The 20314-nt window shown below is 43.9% G+C and overlaps 1 protein-coding gene across 2 annotated transcripts in view; it reads right to left on the bottom strand.

The window, feature by feature from the left end:
* ITGA5 (integrin subunit alpha 5) overlaps nt 1–20314 on the bottom strand; it is a 165553-nt gene that overhangs the window by 7461 nt on the left and 137778 nt on the right. For both annotated transcript variants that reach the window (XM_068267157.1, XM_068267158.1), the window contains exons 24-29: nt 16929–17034; nt 16662–16820; nt 13618–13707; nt 10329–10448; nt 5718–5819; nt 3372–3494 (exon numbers count right to left, since the gene is read on the bottom strand). In XM_068267157.1, coding sequence (XP_068123258.1) covers nt 3372–3494; nt 5718–5819; nt 10329–10448; nt 13618–13707; nt 16662–16820; nt 16929–17034 — 700 coding nt within the window. The remainder of the gene's footprint in view (nt 1–3371; nt 3495–5717; nt 5820–10328; nt 10449–13617; nt 13708–16661; nt 16821–16928; nt 17035–20314) is intronic.

Here is a 20314-nt window from a genome sequence, read left to right as displayed (position 1 = left end):
GATGATTAGAATGTGGGGTTTTGGTTCTCTTTCTTCTCCCCCCCATCCTCCCTCCCCAAATATTCTTTTATTATGTAATTGAATATAAAAATGTAAAAATATGCACAGTAACGAGTCATCTGATGGAAAAATAGGAAAGCAATTAGGCAGGGAAAGAGTTGATGTTGAAATCCTGCAATGCACCGGCTATAAAAGTCCACTAGATGGCAGTACAAGTGCTTTTGATTCTGAGGAAAGCTGGCTCACAGCTGAAACGTCAATCCTTTGTGGTTGTGCAGAGCCACCGTAGGAGGAGAGTGAGTGATGTCACAAGGAAGCTCATGCTGACTACAGCGTCCTATTGAACTGCATGAGGAGGGGAGAGGCCTTGGCGTGTCCCCCAGCCATCTCTACATCAACTTTTCCCTGTGTCAGGGAGACGTCCCTGACAGGGTAGGAAACCAGGTTGCTATCTGGACTCACTTTCTGAATGGTGACTCAGCCACCTAGCCCGGATTCTTTGCTGCAGCACTACTACAGCACACCCAGGAGGGTGCTGGTAAGCAACAGTATTACCCCATTTTGGATTACAACTGCACCATGTCCATAAATTTGAATTATGAACTGTTACCTGCCGCTTAAGCTGTGTATAGCGATCGTGCTGGATGAGTATTTGTGCCATCATTATTGGAGAGACTGAGAAATTTCATCAGTATTGGTGAACTGAAGGATAGCGTTTTGCTTCTTTAGTCTGCATGCAGGAATTGTGTTACATGCCATAATATGAACTTCTCCAGCTAGATGCTATATAGCATGTTGCTTTGCTGACAACACCAAGAACTTTGTTAGGCAGGCCTGCCTCATAAGAGCTCTGAGGGTAGAAGGCAGGGAGATTTACCTGTGGTGGTTTCTCTCCCATGTCAGGGGTATTGCTTGTGGGTAGTGTTGGGGCTTGAATCCTGGGTTTTTTTATGTGGGGTTTGCACTTTGGGGCACACACTGCGTTGTCTTTTATAGATTATGTAGCAATAAATGGATTTATACTTTTGCAATTACGGGTTTTTGAACTTTTCTCATTAGTGTCTTAGTGTGCTTAGCACACAATTGCATGTGAATTTAAATAATGAAAGTTGCCTGATTCTGCAAGGATTCTCTGCCTCTTACTTTAACCATTTCCGCCGCCCGGACGTGAGGCTCACGTCCGGGCGGCAGCTCTGCAGCGCTCCTGCGCTTGGGCGCGCTCCCGCCCGTGATCGCGGGCGTGCCCCCGCATCCCCGCTGTGCCGCCCGGTAGCCCTGGGATCAGTGAAAGGGAACATGGTTCCCGATCACCGATCCCTTTCCCCCGCAGAAAAACCGAAGCGCTCACCTGTGAGGCTTCAGTTCTTCTGCCCGGAGAGAGTTTCGCATCGCCCTTGTACTTCCGCTTAGCAGGAAGTACAAGAACGGAAAACAAAAATTAAGGTGGCCATCTTGTGGCCAAATAGTAAAACTACAGCTACACATTTTAAACATTACAATTTACACAGATAACAACATTAAAAATTAACTGTTTATGCCCCACACCAAAATATTACCCAAATAAAAATTAATGGGAAAAAAAAAAAATTTACAATAAAAAAAAAAATAAAAAAAAAAAAATAAATAGTTACCAAAGGGTCTGAACTTTTTAAATATGCATTTGAAGGGGGTATACTACAAACATTTTTTAAATTATAAGCTTGTAAATAGCGATGAACGCAAAACGGAAACAATGCACCTTTATTTCCAAATAAAATATTGTCGCCATACATTGTGATAGGGACAAAATTTAAATGGTATAATAACCGAGACATACGAGCAAATAAAATACATAGGTTTTAATTATGGTAGCATGGATTATTTTAAAGCTATAAAGGCCGAAAACTGAGAAATAATGAATTTTTTCCATTTTTTTCTTATTAATCCTGTTAAAATGCATTTACGGTAAAGTGGCTCTTAGCAAAATTTACCACCCACAGAAAGCCTAATTAGTGGCGGAAAAAACAAGATATAGATCAATAAATTGTGATAAGTAGTGATAAAGTTATTAGCGAATGAATGGGAGGTGAAAATTGCTCCGATGCATAAGGTGAAAAATCCCCGCGGGCTGAAATGGTTAAAGGACACCTGAAGTAAGATATGGAGGCAACTATATTTATTTCCATTAAAATAAGATCAGTTCCCTGGCAGTCTTGCTAATCTTTCTGGCATCAGTAGAGTGAATCACACACCTGAAACAAGCATGCAGCTAATGATCTGCATGTATGATCAGGGTATGTGGCTAAACGTATTGAGCCTGGTACATACATTCAATTCTGATTGGCTAATTTTACTATTTCCTTGTAGTAATGGGAGCTCATCTACACAATCTGCATGTAGTATGAGGGATAACAGGCTTTACTATGAACAGTGATTAGCCAATCAAAATTAGACACAGAGGATCAGTAGCACAGCCAGGCAACTGGTATTGTTTAGAAGGAAATAAGTAAGTCAGTATCCATATTCCTCTAAGTTCAGGTCTGCTTAAAGTTACTGGACCAGAATGAGCAGGCTTGTTCCAGGGGTGTCAATCAAAAACAACTAAAGCCTAAAGCTCAGCATGACAGCCAGGCAACTGGCATTGTTTATAAGGGAATGATGGAAGGGAAGAGTCTTCAGCCTGCAATGAGTTAAATTAATGTTTATACTTGGGATAAAAAAAAAAAAAAATGAAATTCAGGATTTAATATTAAAGCCTTAGAGCGGATCCGAGATGAAAAACTTACCATAACAAGTAACTTGTGTATATGTGTGATTATACTATACTATATATACAGACAGATAGATATAGATATATCTTATCTAAAGTTTAGATAGTTTACACAGCAAATCTAGCTGCAGCTTTAACAGTTTCATATTTCTTCCTGTGATACAATGACAGCAGCCATGTTTGTAAACATTACACAGAGGCAGGCTTATTTGCATCTTGAGCACTCAGCCTGTGAAAAACACCTAATCCCCCCTCCTACCCTCTGCCTCTGAAATCTCTGGCTAGTAATACCTCCCCCTCCTCCTGCCCAGACTGAGCTCCCATGAGCCCTTGCTACTGTCTGAAAATGCCTTGGCTCTCTAATGCCCTATAAACTAAACAAGCCACAACCACAGGTTTTCAGAGTATTAAAACAAAAAAGTAATTTGGCTTGTAGAATTCCCTATAAACAATAGGAAAGGAACACAATTATGCAATGAGTAAAAGTTCACCTCGGATCCACTTTAATGCTAATTATTGTGCAGACATGATCTATATTTAGTTAAGGTCCAATTCAAAGTATCAGACTATAAAATAATATTACCAAGCATTTAGTCGATCTATGATGTAATAGAAGACTTACCTTATACAGAACGTATATAAGCAATGCAAGTAGTAAGAGACCTATTAAAATGGCCAATATTATAATCCACAGTGGGACCCCATAACTGCTCTCAGGTTTCAGCCAATGAATGGTTGTGTTCACCTGACGGGGGGGAAAAAAAAAAGAGGCAAGTCAGCATCATTCAAGTGAAATGCAAGGCATCATTCTAAATATTACCAGGGCAGGTTCTCTCATGAAGCAAGGTAAACACTTGCATCAGGTGCAGAGATTACAGGTAGGCTTGCTCATCACAGATTAATCACTGGTAACCACGGTGGCTACTCATGATTCAAATTAGCTCTAATTGCTCCAGCTGAGCGGGTAGATACGGCGGGGTTAATTACCCAGAATTCCGCTCCCCCCCCCCCCTCCAGCGTTTCAACGAGCTCACAAGCATCCTAATGGACGCTTTGCAAGCCTCGCTATGGAGCACTACCTCCAAGCCAGTAGGAGGAAGTGCTCCATAGCGAGGCTTGCAACGCGTCCAATAGACGCTTGTGAGCTTGTTGAATCGCTGGGCAGAGAGCGGCATTCTGGGTAATTAACCCTGCCGCATCTACCCGCTCAGATGGAGCAACTAGAGCCAATTTGAATCACGAGTAACCACCGTGGTTACTCGTGATTAATCCGTGATGAGCAAGATGAATTACAGGGGCAGTATGTTTGACTGCATGCTGTTAGTGTAAACACAGTACAGAGTAGGAGGAGAAGCGAAAGGAGAGCGAGCGAAGTGAAGAGGTCATAATTGGGGAAAGCAGATTGTTGTGTTGTGTGAGGAGTCTTACAGTGAGTGATGAGGGGGAGGCAGGAGAGCAGCAGTGTTTCATTTGACTTGCACAGAAGAAGGGAGAAGGAACATTAAATGAAGCAGTTATTTGTTGGGTGCTGTGTGATCATTCCAAATCAGGATGGGGGGTGGGGTGCATCCTCACTGGTTTGTCTTCGGCAGCAAAAAGTCTAGAACTGGCCCTGGTTATTACAGTAGTGCAGGATGCCCCCTACAAAAGGTGGGTGGAGTCAAACACATGCTGCCTTTGTGGTTCCTTAAACTCCTAATGGGCACCCCCTCATAGAGGATAGACTGCCACAACTTTTTTTGTACTACAGGAGTAACTGGATTAGACATTTTCTTATCTGGCTGATTTACCTTACATTGAAAACCAGCTGCCAGATAGAGCAGCTTAAAGAAACTAACTACAAAAGGTTCCCCTGGGGGGTACTCACCTCGGTAGGGGGAAGCCTCCGGATCCGATCGAGGCTTCCTCCGTCCTCCTGTGTCCCACGGCAGTCTCGCTGTGCCCCTCTGAACAGCGGACATGTAAATATTTACCTCCCCGGCGCCAGCACAGGTGCAGTATTCCCCACGCTCAGAAATAGGTGGTAATACCCGATCGCTGTCGACCTGCTGTACTGTGCAGGTGCAAGACGCCTGAGTAGTAGAGCGGACCAGAGAGAGTATTTTAGCCCATCTCCATACGGTCTGCCGCAACAGTGCCCCCGCTGGAGCCAGGAAAGGTAAATCAGCGCTTATCAGCACTTGTCGAGGGAGGATTCCGGGACACTTTGGGGGAGCCAGCGCTGGACTGCCTGCAGCTACAGGGGAGGGGGAAGTCTCATTGGGACCCCCTAAAGGCTTCCCCCTACCAAGGTGAGTACCCCCCAAGGGAACTTTTTTTTGTGTTACAGAGTCACTTTAAAGGGTACCTCAACTCTTCATAAAAATTTCAATATTTAGCACCATGAAAGATGCTGGCGCTAAATAAAATCAAATCAATAAAGCGTTCCCTCTATTACCTCTTAAACTCCTTCATTCCACCCCCCCCCCCCCCCATTCCATTCCTGCAGCATGTACTATACCAACTGCGAACCAGTCGGATGGGGTGCCAGCTGCTGCAAGTAAAGGCATTTGAACGGGCCTGGACTAATTCACAATCGTGCTTTGCCCAGTAAACCGTTTTACCTCCAGGAATGAGCACATACTTTTCCTGGGCATGCTGGGTTGTGAACTCACATGCCCAGTTCATATGTGCTCATTCCCAGCACCAAGTGCTTCTGCTGGCAAGCTACAAGGCACTGCAGGGGAGAAGTATACAACCAGCTTCCTGGGTGAAAGAGGCCTGGTAATGCTGCAAGAATGGGTTATATTGCCAAGTATTTAAAAGGACAACTGTAAGGAAAGGGATATGGAGGCTTTTTAAGGATTTCCATAAATAGTAATGAAGATTTCTTTCCATAAAGGTTATACTGCTGTGGCTAATCTTTTCTGAGTTTAGTTCCATTTTCCGCTATGACCGCTGCAGGGAAATTGCCAAATTCCCATCTTACCTGGTGTATCCCCCCCGGATATGTAGCAGGTAGGATTTTGTATGGAAGTCGCTGAATATGATACTCCGCTTCACACTGTAGCGCAAATCCTTGGTTCTCTTTCTGGAAGATCGAAAAAAGAAAAATGACCAACTCATCTAGTTGTGCTGTTAAATGGCTACAGCATAAACTGCATTGTATAAAACCTGGTATGCTGGATATGTGGATGGAAACTGAAAACAGGCAAGTTGCATGCAAGTGTTCAGGGAAAAATAATTGAGTACAAATCACTTATTCACATTAGTAAGATTCCCTACAGTAAGATTTTCTTTTACTTGTAAACATTTTTAAAAAGTCCTCCTGTATAATTGCAGGCCCATGGCCAGAGATGTGATTTATCGTAATATGTAATATATGCTTACAACCACTAGGTGGTGCAAGAAGCATACACTGGATTTCGCACAGTGATGTACAGAGCTTAGAACAGTAGGAAGGCTTTTTCTGAATAATTACTCTTTTCCCTTCACAATAACTTCAGGAAGAAAAGCTCCATTTCACATTTACAGAAATGGCAAAATCAGAACAGATTGCTTTCCAAACCCATTTCTGATCTATGCGGCCTAATCTGGATTTCAAAGACTGCCACTAAGTGCCAGTTTTCTAGGTCAAGGGTCTGAGATCTTATACATTTGAAAATGCTGCGCGCTAACTTGGGTGTGGCGAAAACTGGAAAAAAAAAATGGATAAACAATTGCATCTATGCTCCTCTTTCTAGAAATTACTTTTTAGATATCCCACAGTTGAATTTTATATTTAAATCTATATAACCACTTGAGGACTGCAGTGTTAAACCCCCCTAAAGACCAGGCTCATTGCTAAATTGGCCACTGCAGCTTTAAGGCCAAGCTGCAGGGCCACACAATAGCACACAAGTGACCCCCCCCACACACCTTTTCCCCCACCAACAGAGCTCTCTGTTGGTGGGATCTGATTGCTCCACAGTTTATTTTTTTTTATAAATACTTATTTTATTTTTAATACATTTTGCTATTTTTTTTTTTATTTACCCTCCCCTGCTCCCTCCCCCCGCCAGCCAGTCAGGGTGATCAGCTGTCATAGGCTTCAGCCTATGACAGCCGATCACTCCCCAGCTTCAGGAGGGGACAGCCGTGTCACATGGCTGTCTCCAGTACAGCGCTGCTGCCAATCGTTGTAAAGGGAAATAGACGACGATCACACCGTCTAACAGTCCACCGAGCGCCAATTGCCACTCGGAGACTGAAGAGGGGGCGGAGCTCAGCCCCCCCGAGTAGGAGATGCGAGGGCGATCTCATGCCAATCAGAGCCCCAGGACTTGACGCCAATTGGCGTTAGGCGGTCCTGGGGCTGCCGCCGTGTCCACGCCCATTGGCGTGGGGCGGTCTTTAGGTAGTTGATTTTGTACTGTTTCTGCATAAAGACACATTCATCGAAGTATGCCAGAGCTAAAAATCTATGAACCATTGACCCTTTTTATCACTTTCCTGCTCTGAGAAGCCATTTTCTGTTAGGAAAGTGTTTGACTCTTTTTAATCACTGAGGGTACACTGTAGTCTGACTCAGACAGAAACTGCCACTTACATACCCGATTTTTAAACTTTTCAGGCAGAGAGGGGAAAAAAAAAAAAAAAAAAAAGGAACAGCATCGTTATTAGTGTGTTTGGCACTGTACATACACGTCACCTAGGGTATCCTTTAAGGGCACATAAAAGTGGTAGTAGAACTTCTGTAAATTTACCAATATTTTACTAAAAAGGGATCCGTGGATCAGAGTTCAACTTTTACTCATTGCATAATTGTGTTCCTTTCATATAGTTTATAGGACATTCCTCAAGCCAAATACTTTTGTTTTAATACTCTAATTCCCTATAAACTAGACAAGCCTCGCCCACAGCTCCTTGTGTGCCTTGGCACTGTACCAAGGGCTTATAAGAGCTCAGTCTGGGCAGGAGGAGGTTACTAGCCATTGATTTCAGAGGCAGAGGGGAGGAGGGAGGAGGAGAGGGGACTGAATTTACACACAGGCAAGCTGATAGCATCTCCAGCCCTCAGCCTGTAACAATGTGACAAACAGAACATGGCTGCCCTCATTCTATCACAGGAATAAATCATCAAACTTTTGAAGCTGTTTGCAGCTGTGTACACCATCTAAACTTAACATAAGATCTATAGACAAGTAAGTTACTTGTTATAGTTTGTCATCTTGGATCAACTTTAAGCCTACAAAATAAAACCAGTTTTACTCACCCAGGGCTTCTACCAGCCCCTTATTTATTTATTTATTGTACTTCTAAAGCGCCAACATATTACGCAGCGCTGAACATTAGTTTAGGTTACAGACAATATTTAGGGGTGACATACAGCAATATGACAATACAGGAATACAAGAAAGACCAGATCATGCAGCACAGTATGAGTACAAGGTAATGCTTAGTCACTGGAGGGGAGCATGGAGATTAGGCAAGTTAGGTTCACCCAGATGCATAGCATAGGTTCACAGTAATGGAGGTGCATGATCAGGTAGGACACAAAAGGAGGAGGACCCTGCCCAAAGGCTTACAATCTAGAGGGAGAGGTAGGGACACGAAAGGTAGGGGACCAGAGTTCAGCTGTAGGTTTAGAGCACTTGTGAGGGTTAGTAGGCCAGAGTGAAAAGGTGAGTAGAGGGCTTTCTTGAAGATGTTGAAGGAGGGGGCTGCCCTAATGGGTGGAGGTAGGGAGTTCCATAGTGTTGGAGCAGCTCTTGAGAAGTCCTGGAGGTGTGCATGGGACTGGTCGATGCGGGGGGCGGTTAGGCGAAGTTCATTGGAAGAGTGGAGTGAGCGGCTAGGTGTGTACCTCTGAGTAAGATCAGAAATGTAGGTTGGACAGGTTTTATGGACAGATTTGTAGGTCAGACACAGCATCTTGAATCTGATTCTGGACTGGATAGGAAGCCAGTGGAGGAATTCTAGGAGGGGATCTGCCGTGGTGGAGCGATGGGAGCAGTGGATAATTCTGGCTGCCGCATTCATGATGGACTGCAGTGGGGCTGTTCGGGTCATAGGGAGACCAGACAGAAGGGCATTGCAGTAGTCAAGGTGGGACATTATGAGGGCATGGATGAGGAGTTTGGTGGTGGCAGAGGTCAGGAAAGGGCGAATCTTACAGATGTTACAAAGGTGGAAGTTGCAGAACTTTGTGAGGTTTTGGATGTGGGGAGTGAAGGAGAGTGCGGAGTCCAGGGTGACACCCAGACAGCGGGCTTGAGAGGTAGGGCGAATGGTAGTGTGGTTAACAGTGACATGCACATCTGGGAGGTTCATGGATGGCCGGGGTGGGAAGATGATAAATTCCGTTTTGTCTAGATTTAGTTTCAGGAACCTAGCGGATATCCAGGAGGAGATGGCTAATAGGAAGGAGGAGACTTTGTCCACGGTAGTGGTGGATATGTCAGGGGTGTGGAGGTAGATCTGGGTGTCATCTGCATACAGAGGATAGTTAAAACCCATGGAGGAGATAACCTTGCCAATGGAGGATGTGTATAGGGTGAACAGTAGGGGGCCAAGGACCGAACCTTGGGGGACTCCCAACGAGAGGTGGTTGGGGGTGGACGAGGACTCATTGAAGGCGGTCGTGAAGGAGCGGTTTTGCAGCTGTCCCGTGCCCTCGCAGTTATGATGCCCTAGGTGAGTAAAACTGATTTTTTTTGTTGTTGTGGTTGTTGGCTTAAGTGTCTCTAATTCATATAGTGAAATATTGGTAATATTTGCCATTATTTCACTATGACCTGACCTCTCCCTACTCTCACACAAACCCTCCCCCTGGTGGGCAATCAATAAAATGGCAGGCAATAACTTCCCACCCCAACTAATTGCCCATAGTGGGCAACTAGTAATAATCCTCCTAACGACAATAAAAAAAAAAATAAAAAAAAGTAGAAGGTTGCCCACTAGAAAGCAGGCAAAATTCGGCTATCTGCAGTTCACTGGGCACCTATTTTTGTTGCGCTTTTTTTTTAGATGTACCATCCAGTCAAAAGGCACAAGTTATAAAACAAGTGCAACAGAAGGCTCTGTTTGGTCATATCATTTAGCCAATTACAACACGGTCCAGGGTTTCTTGAATAAGCACATACTTCAGCTTTCCAAAGGCATGTACTGTTGCCCGCTGGACTCAGGACTTAATCCCTCAGGTGACACTTCGAGTCCAATTCTGTACAATTAGTAACTTCCAGGCTAGCTACTTGCCCTGTAGCTATAGAGGGCACTGAAGGACACATGCGGCATGGAGCGAGATGGGTAGGTAGACTGGTCTATGCTCAGAGGAGATGATCTGGAAGCACGGATTTTGCATCAATGTATGGTGGGGGCAGGGGTGGCCCTAAGCAGCCAAGGACTATCTAGCGTGCATAAAAAGCTTTAGCTGGAAACTATATGCATCATTGAGGGGTCCAATAAGACTCCTGTAGTGCTGCATATTAAAACCAAGACTTCCTTTTCTAAAGGTTGTAAGAACAAAAAAAAAACAAAACAAAAAAAAAAAACAACTTCGCTAAACTCCTAAAGCGATGTACACAGCACACAGACAGGCAAGCCAAATAAGCTAAATTACCTGCATAAAAGTGTCGCCCCAGATGAGGAAACTAACTTTCAGAATAGCCCGCTGCTGCTTTTCCAGGGGGCCGACATCACAGCGAAAGTGGAAGCAGTCCTCATGGTGGCGATTACATTTCTGCAAAAGCATAGATTCAAAACAGTGACATTAAACACAAGGATCATAATCCACTAGATACATGGGTGGATTTTATATTATGCAGAACCAGATCCATCAGTATTTGTCAAATAATTTGAAAGACGTATACTGAAAGGTACAGTATTGTATTTGATGGAGAGGAGTGGTCTGTACATGCAGATAGGCACCCAGTATAACAAGTTAGAACTCTTTACCGAAGAAAAACATGCAGAGATTAAAAACACACACACACACACACACTATTTAGAGCAGAGAGGAACATAGAAAGAATACAGGAAACAACAATTCAATAAAGATAATCATCCTATTTTACACACAGTGACATCTTGTGGTGCAGGCACAGTATAAGCAAACCTATAGACAGACCAGCGAGGTCAGCTTTTGAAACTGAGGGGTTCCTGGAACTCCAGAGCTGCGGCGAAAGACATAGCGGCTGATAGGGGCTGGAGGAAGCCCCGGGTAAGTAGAGCTCTTTTTTTTTAGCCAGCCTGGTAGTCCTACCGATCTTATGGCATGTGACTAATCCAATGAGACTTAAGTCAGAGCACCAGTATGCTGGTTCAGAGTCTATGGCTAACAGTATTTGAGACACAAGATCAGGGAGACTGCCACGGAGGTATAAAATATGGCAGCATCTTTATCTTTATTTTTATTGCATGGGATCTCTTTAAAGTCCCACTCCAGACAAACGTTTGCCAAGGCCTTTATAAGCATTTATTTCAAAATCTTGTTTCTGTATTTGCAGAAGCTCATCATAGCCATTGTAAAATCACTATTGCAGTACCTGGTCATTTCCAGTACTGCCAATCTCTATAGGCTGCAGTATTCTAAGAGGGAAGTTTGCCTGCCTGCCCACCGGCCGCCCCAAAGATCACAGTGCAGTAGTGCTGGGAAAGAGCCACTGCCTGATTATATGCAAATCATTCATAAAGGCTTGTCAGGAAAATGATCTCTTTTCCTTACAACCACTGAGGCAGGCAAACAGAATATCCCTGCTAGGTTTGCTTCAGTGTTCTCTCCCTCAGTAACAAACAGCAATCTAGTGATTTGTCAGTCAGTTTGCCTGTTCACGGTTCCCAACACAAGGGAGCCCATACATAACTCAATATTGTGTCACATTCAACTCAACAATTTTATTGAAAAGGAAGAGAATGTGTTCTACAACATGGCTGCCTGATCAATCGTTATCTGGCCAAGATCAGTGGAATGGATCGATCAGGAATATAAAAAAAAAAACAAAAAAAAAAAAACACTTTTGCAAGAGTTCAATCGGGTGTGCAGCGGTGATTGTGTCCAATATTGCACCAACCAACGCAATTCCCAGTGGTTGTGTGCCCCCCCCCCCCCCAATTTGCAGTGTAAAGTATCACCTCTCCACCGACAACTCCTGGTCTCCTCTGGTGTCTGCTGTCAGTTATTGCCTGTTCCACGTGACACTGGTGGGTGTCTGACATCACTACACGTGCTCTTGGTGGGGCCAAACAATGAATGAGGCCAAGAGTCGTGCCGGTGGAGAGGTGTGACTTTAGAACACCGAGCATGGGCACGGGTGGAGGGTGGGTTGAGGGGCGGCGTGTTGAAGACAACACACTTTCACTTGGTCAGTCTGGCCATACAGTATATTGAGTGATGTATGGCCAGCTTAAAGAGAATCTGTACTCTAAAATTCTTACAATAAAAAGCGTACCATTCTATTCATTATGTTCTCCTGGGCCCCTCTTTGCTGTTTCTGCCACTCCCTGCTGCAATCCTGGCCTGTAATTGCCAGTTTTAGGCAGTGTTTACAAACAAAAAACATGGCTGCTAACCAGCATGTAAGAGGCTGAGAGGAGCTCAGTTTGACTCATACAGAGCCTGGAGGGGGCATGGAGAGGGTGTGTATAACTTCTACCCATCACAGCAGAGCAACACATTCCTGCCTGAGCCGACAAAGCTGGCAAAGGAAAGATGATTAGAGAACAGAGATAATACAGCCACTGTGCAACTAGGAAAGGCTGCAGTAAGACAGACCATATTAGAACAGGTTTAGGAACTTATAGGATAGAAGAAATAAGGCTGAAAATTTTGTCTATTTAACCTCCTTGCAGGTTATCCCGAGCTCAGCTCGGGGTAACCTGCGCAGGAGGATTTCTCAGGCCCCGCTGGGCCGATTTTCACAATTTTTTTTTATTGCACGAAGCTAGCACTTTGCTAGCTGGGTGCATATCTCGATCGCTGCCGCTACCCACCGCACCCCCCCCCCCCCCTCCAGACCCCTTGCGCAGCCTGGCCAATCAGTGCCAGGCAGCGCTGAGGGGTGGATTGGGATTCCCTCTGACGTCCATGATGCCATCCCGCCCTGTCGCCATGGCGACGGGGAAGCCGAGCAGGAAATCCCGTTCTGAACGGGATTTCCTGCTTGGGAAGATCGCCGGCGGTGATCGAAATAGGTAGGGGGATGCCGCTTGTCAGCAGCTATCATGTAGCTAGCGCTAGGCTAGCTACATGAATTTAAAAAAAAAAAAAAAAATACGGCAAGGGGGCTAAGAACATTAACTTTTTCAGGTAATTTTTTCTTTTTTTACTTAAAGTATGTTCCTCATTGTTCTTATGATGTGACATAGCTAATCTGTTGGAGCAAAAGGGAAGTTTTTACAACAGTTCCACTTAAAGCCACATTTTAAAAATTTGACAGGCTGAACTGATCTTGAGAACATGTATTTTACGAAGTAAAACTGACACCGCTAGGCAGCAAAATTAACCTACCAATGGCTTATACTGCAGTTGTGAGGACCTTCACCATCATTAAAAACAGCAATGATGCTGCCATATTAGGCTGCATTCACTCTGCCCACTTCAGAAGCTGCTTAAAAGTGATGCATGTGTGTACAAAGCAACAGTTTCTTGGCAGCACAACTCGAATGTTAGATATTCAGGATAAATCCGTTTTAGTCTGTCATGACACAACCACATAATCACACTGGTGTCTGAAATAAAATGATGAGTGTTTGTTCTGGCCACATTAAATCGGTGAGTCATTTCTGTGGAGCATTTCTCAGCCTGTGAAGCCTGAAGGCCTAAACAGGCCAAGAGATGGGCAAACAAGGAGCTCTGCCAAAGTACTCAGATTCAGGTCCAAGATTCCCCAATCATGACTCAGAAGTCTCACCAGGACATGTGATCCACCAGCATGGAGCTTGGAGGTGTCTCTTCGTTCCACATGGTGCCCGGTAAAGCTTGGATCATGCTCTGTTGAATACTGCAGAAGGGAGACATGAAGAACATCAATTGTAAAAAAAAATAAAAAATAAAAATAAAAAAAGTAATGCTATAAAAAATAAAATAAATCTTAAATATAACTTGAACCGAGTAAAATTTAAAAACAAACACATGACGTACCTGGAAATGAATATTACATACTTACCTAGTCAGTTCCTCTTGGAAGCCCACCATTTTCTTGTAATGATCCCTTCCAGTTCTGACAACATTTTGTCAGAACAGAAATATATCAGTTGCTGTCAGTTATAACTGAAAGGACAACTGATGTGGAAGGTAATGTCCATGTTTCCCTATGGCTCAAGTGGGTGATATTACAGTTTAAAGAGAAACCGTAACCAAGAATTGAACTTCATCCCAATAGGTAGCTGATACCCCCTTTCCCATGAGAAATCTATTCCTTTTCTCAAAAGGATCATAAGGGGGCTCTGTATGGCTGATTTTGTGGTAAAACTCCTCCCACAGTGGGATGTCCATGCCTCACAGCACTGAGGTACTGACATCACACAGTGGGAGCCTTGTTGCACTGTGGGAAATAACAGCTGTTTACAACTGCCAAAAAAGCAAGCAGCATCTCCTAGTGACATCACCTGCCAGCAGTAAAAATTTCACCATGTGATAAATGTCAATGTAAATCAGACAGAGGAAAGATTTTACAATGAGCAAACACTGACTATATATAGATTTGTAAAAATTAAGCACTCTTCTTATATAACCGCTTTATCCACCACTACAGTATATCTACGTCCTCTGTGACTTAATCTAAGCCACGAGTCAGTAGATATAAATCTTGTAGCAGAAGCAGTGCAGGATTGGGCTTGCTCCTGTGCGCATTTCTGGCACTATCTGATGCAGCACTAATTGGTGAACGGGAATGTATGCTTCCTGAGCTAATGAGATTGATTTTTACCATTAAAAATATGTTTATTTTCTCAGTTCATAGTGAAAAATACACACGGTAGCATTATTTCAGAATCAAAAATCTTCACCATAAATTGTGACAGGAACATAATTTAAGTTTTGTGATAAGCGGTAAGAGTAGCCAAACAAAATTTGTTTTTTAATCTAGAGTAGCATTTATTTTTATACAGTAGATACTGTGGCGCCCCACTTCAGCATGATGAATGAGATTGCAGCTGTGTTAGGATAAATCCTAATATCCAGATAGGCAATATATTAGTAGTAGTTCACAACGCAGGTACATTCTTCCTCTGATGTAAATCCTTTCCCACTCCACCACCTGTGTGCACTCAGAGTGCAAACAAAGCAAACAGGGATGCTCTCAGTGGAAAATATAGAAGTCTTATTTTTGGATAAAAAGGGCAGTACAGGTAATACGGTGTACACACTTTCAGAGGGCCCTAATCCACTTAGGACCCTCCCCAGGCATGTAAAGCTTCCGACTCAATGTGGTACTAGAGACCCTCTGTATTTAACCCTGCTCTGTGCTGCCCGCTCTTGTCCTGTCAGGAATTTTAATCTGGAATTGGTAAAACTGAGAAAATGTGTTTTTTCTATTTTTTTCCTGGTTTTCCCATTAAAATTCATAGAAAAAATTGTTTGAGGGAAAAAATGGCATACAATGAAAGCCTAGTTTGTCTGGAAAAAAAAACCAATATATTTCATTTCTGTGTCATAAGTAGGGATAAAGTTATTTCTGATTAAAGGGGCACTACAGCGAAAAACTGTAAAATTTAAAATATGCGCAAACATACAAATAAGAAGTACATTTTTTCCCAGAGTAAAATGAGCCATAAATTACTTTTCTCCTATAATGCTGTCACTTACTGTAGGTAGAAATCTGACAGAAGTGACAGGTTTTGGACTAGTCCATCTCTTCATAGGGGATTCTCAGCAAGGCTTTTATTCTTTATAAAGATATTCCCTAAAATGGATTTAAAGAGAACCCGAGGTGGGTTTGAAGATTATTATCTGCATACAGAGGCTGGATCTGCCTATACAGCCCAGCCTCTGTTGCTATCCCAAACCCCCCTAAGGTCCCCCTGCACTCCCTCATAAATCACAGCCACGCTGCAGACAAACAGCTTGTCAGAGCTGGCTGTGTTTATCTCTATAGTGTCAGTCTGCTGCTCTCCCCGCCTCCTGCAGAACTCCAGTCCCCGCCTGCATCCCCTGCTGATTGGAGGGAAGGGATGGGGGCAGGGACCGGAGCTATGCAGGAGGCGGGGGAGCAGCTGAGACTGACACTACAGATGTAAACACAGCCTCACAGCATGGCTGTGATTTATGAGGGATTGCAGAGTGCAGGGGGACCTTAGTGGGGTTTGGGATAGCAACAGAGGCTGGGCTGTATAGGCAGATAACATTCTTTAAACACACCTCGGGTTCTCTTTAAACAATGATGCTGGCCAGCTTCCCTGCTCGCTACACAGTTTTTTGGCAGTAGGACAGAGTCCCTAAGTGCGTTTGAAAATATATCCCTGAGAATCCCCTATAAAGAGATGGACTAGTCCAAAACCTGTCACTTCTGTCAGATTTCTACTACCTACTGTGACAACAACATAGGAGAAAAGTAATTTATGGCTCATATTACTCTGGAAAAAATTTACTTATTTGTATATGTTTGCACATATTTTAAATTTTACACCTTTTTTTTCCGCTGTAGTGCCCTTTTAAATAAGGACAATGCTAAACTGTCAAAACCGCTCTGGTCCATAAGTGGGAAACAAGGTCTGGATGCGAAGTGGATAACATTATTTCCACTGGAGTTCCTCTAACTGTGTTCACCCGGAAGCTGTTACAGGGTCATCACCATTTTTAAAATGGAGAACAGAGAATTCTCTCAATCACAGTGGGCATACAGGCCGTGGGAGAGGAGAAAGATTGATGAGCAGACTACACAGGAAGCAAGTATGGCGTACATAGGTTTATTTTGACTTTAATTTTTCAGTTCAGGTTTGCGTTAATATTTCTTACCTGCAGCTGATGTGGATTAACAGGCTGGCTGGTGTTGCAGTTTAGCAATCCTTGGACAGTGTAGTTCATGACATACATCACAAGCTGTTTATTATGAACTCGTGGACAGCTCAGAGTCAGGGTGCCGTGGCTGATGGAGCTTGGGCCGAGGTTGGCCAGCTAATAACACAGGCAATAAATAGACAGGTCAGTAATGTGCAGCTTACATCAGTGCAAACATCTCACACATCATTAGCTTACTAATGAAGCACTAAACGCGGCTCTTACCTCATACACGTGATTCACCTCTGGGCCCGCTTCTTCTACCTTACTGGGCTTATTATTCGGCTTCCAGTTTGATAATGGAAAGATGACACTGTCTGGCTTTGAAACCCTAAAAGTTAAAAAAGGTGAGAATGTTTAATTCCTGATTTCATGCAAATACTGGCAAGTGCTTAATCCATGTTTAAAAGGAACCGAGGAGAGAAACATACGGAGGATGTATGCTTGTTTCAGGTGTGTGATTCAGACACTACTGACCAGAGAGATCAGCAATGGCTGCCAGGCAACTGGTATTGTTTAAAAGAAAAGAAAAATGGCAGCCTCCATATATCGCTCACCTCGGGTACCTTTTACGTACACATGTCCGATATTTCTGAACAACTTGTAGTTCAAACCGGTCGTTTGGCCGACAGTTTGGCGTGTACGTTTGATCGTTAAACTGATAGCAGCAGTTTTGACTGCTCCGCTTGGCAAATCCATGAACTACCCGTCATTCAAACGACAGTTAGGTTTGTACATGTGTACAAATCACTTGTTTGAAAGTTTGTTACTTTGACACTTATGCCTAATACACACGGTACAATTTACCGTGCAATAGATGGATCCGATTGTTAAAATCTGTCATTTCCGATATTGCCCCCGATCGTTTCCGCGCTCGATTTCTCATAGCAGTGAATGGAAAAAGATAAGAAAAACAAAAGAAGATATGAGAATCTAGCACTGAATCGAGTGCAGAATCGTGCCGCAAAAACGATTGGGTTGCAAAATCGCATGGAAAATCTTACCGTGTGTACCCAGCATAATAGACATTCAAGCAACAAGTAATTTGATCAGTCTTTTGATCTGGTCCATTGTTGTATCCAGTCCATTGACCAGTCAAAAAAAAACAAAAAAAAAAACAACATTTAAATTAGCTGTAATTAGCATTTCAAACATTTTGTTGTCTGTGTGTACAAGGAGTCTGAATGACAAGTCGTTCAAACGTCCGGTTTGAACGACAATCAGGCATAAAATCAGACGTGTGCGCACCTTCAAAGTTTTTTTATTGATACAATTAATTTACATTTTCTGCACCTAAACTTCTCATCAATAGCCTTGCCTTCTCCCATGCCACTATTAGGCAATGTTATCATTAGTTGAATACAAAACAAACCCCCGGACAGGATGTGCTCTTGTGTCCTGCAGATTGGATCTGGCTGACCTGCCCTGGGACAGAGCTTAACCCAATTTGCACGCCTCACATAAACAAATGTAATTGGAGTCCAATTTGCCAAAGGGGAAGGAAAAACATTTAGAAGAGATGCAAAAGAGAATTACATGACAAGTGTGAAGGATGAGTGGTTAATGTGACCCTCTAAATCACATGGTAAAAACAAAACAAGCGTAAAATAAAGAGAATTTGCTCCCCTCAGCTGCAGGAAAAAAAAAAAAAAACAATACAAAATGAAAGGTGTTCTCGTATCTAGGCTCCCGACATGGGGCACACATGCTGTGGGGTAGGGGGTACTTAGAAGAAGGCTCAGGCTGTACTTAATTTAACATTTACTAGACGAGTAGTTTGTAGCTTGGTCACTTTTTATCTTGAATTTCTCTGAGTCATGGCCCCCAGTGCGAATTACAGACCACCAAAATCAACTTTCCAAGGACGGCCACTGTGGGAGAGGTGTAAGCACAGGGGAAGGAATAGCATGTTAATGATCAGATCTATTCTTTCTACAGAACTAATACAGCGACCAGAGGGTGGCCAATGCGATGCCTCATTTCCAGGGGCCCTGGTGAAGTCACAACCCCTGCAGCCCCTATTGCCACACCAATGGTAAATCAGTTAAGAACATACATGAAGAAGTGATTTTTTTCTTGTTTCACAGAAAAATATGGCGTTTACCCATCAAATGCATTTGTGTTGAGGGGCAACTGAAATGGTGTTACCCACACCAGGGGAGAATGGGTATAAAAACATTCAGGGGGGTAATGGTGCTAGTGGGTTCTGACATCAGGCTCAGGACGTACAGCACTTGATTAGTCAATTAAAGAGATTTTTTCAAGAACTATTTTCTGCAGCCAATTTTCCAGGCACCCTTTAAAATGTATGTGCTGAGCAAAATATCTGAACAACGCACCAAAATATCAAGATGCCCAAACAGTGGTGTAGCAATAGGAGGTGCAGTGGTTGCATCGGGGCCCTTTGGCCAGAGGGGCCATCCCTCAAATGTTGTATTCGCTCTCTATTGGTCCTGTGCTGGTGTTGATCACTTCTATAGATGCTGGGCCGGGCCGAGGCATAGGCTGGAGAGGCTCCAGCCTCAGGGCGCCGTGTAGGAGGGGGCGCATAATTCATTCAGCTGTCATTCCTAATTGTGTTTGAAGCAGAAATAAATAAGAAAAGGGGATACATGGCAGTGACTGCAAGCCAGATAACTACATACTAAGGTGTTGGGGAGGTTGTGGGCCCTGTGGCGCCTCTTAGTCTAATAGCAATCAGAGTGTGACGGCTGGGGTGGGAGGGATAGAGGGGCGCACTTTGGTGTCTCAGCCTTGGGTGCTGGAAGACCTTGTCCCGGCTCTGAATAGTAGTAATCATAAACAAACTGTTACCCATACTCTTCTTGCACCTCTGACACTGGTTGTCCTTGGCAGGTTTTAGTGCGCTGTATCAATTGCTATGTGTGGAGTGCTTGGGGGGCCCCATTGTAATGACTTAAACTGTGGCCCATAGCTCCTTAGCTATGCCACTGCACAAACAAAAATATGGAATGTCTGTAAAGATAGTTTGATATTATCTTCCTACCATATAGCTATTCCTGAATCAGCTGTATGCCAGTTGGATTAGTATGGCTGTGTAAAACTAAAGAAGCAAACAGTACAGTTACTGTCACACAGAGGGATGGGGACTCGGCCCCTCAGGCAACAGGTTAGCAACGTATTCTGTTACTATAGAGAGGGAAGAAGGACTACAGCACTGTGCACTCCAGATCTCCCAGTGACCCACTGGGGAGGAGGAGGGTGGGGGGGCCACCATACACACACACTAGATTCTCAGCAGACCAGCCACCGTGGCCAAGTACCACTTAAGCCTGTGTAAGCAAGAAGTTTGGAATCAGGATGATATCATCCTGATTCAAAACTTCCTGCTTTTACCGATGGCTAACATGGTGCAATACTCTTCTGCTAGCCCGAGTACGCGCCTTTAGAGCAGGGGTCTCAAACTCAATTTACCTGGGGGCCAAAGGAGGCAAAGTCAAGATGAGGCTGGGCCGCATAAGGAATTTCACAATCGCGGCGCATCGCCGCCTCTGCCTGCCCCTCTCACTCTTCCTTCAGAGAGGGGCGGGGAGAGGCGTCGATCCGTGCAGCGATTGACGTCAGGAGGGGCAGAGCTGAAGCTGAAAGCT

The sequence above is a fragment of the Hyperolius riggenbachi genome, chromosome 2 (genome assembly GCF_040937935.1).
Source record: "Hyperolius riggenbachi isolate aHypRig1 chromosome 2, aHypRig1.pri, whole genome shotgun sequence".
NCBI classification, from domain to species: domain Eukaryota; kingdom Metazoa; phylum Chordata; class Amphibia; order Anura; family Hyperoliidae; genus Hyperolius; species Hyperolius riggenbachi.
This window is presented reverse-complemented; position numbering and strand designations above follow the sequence as displayed.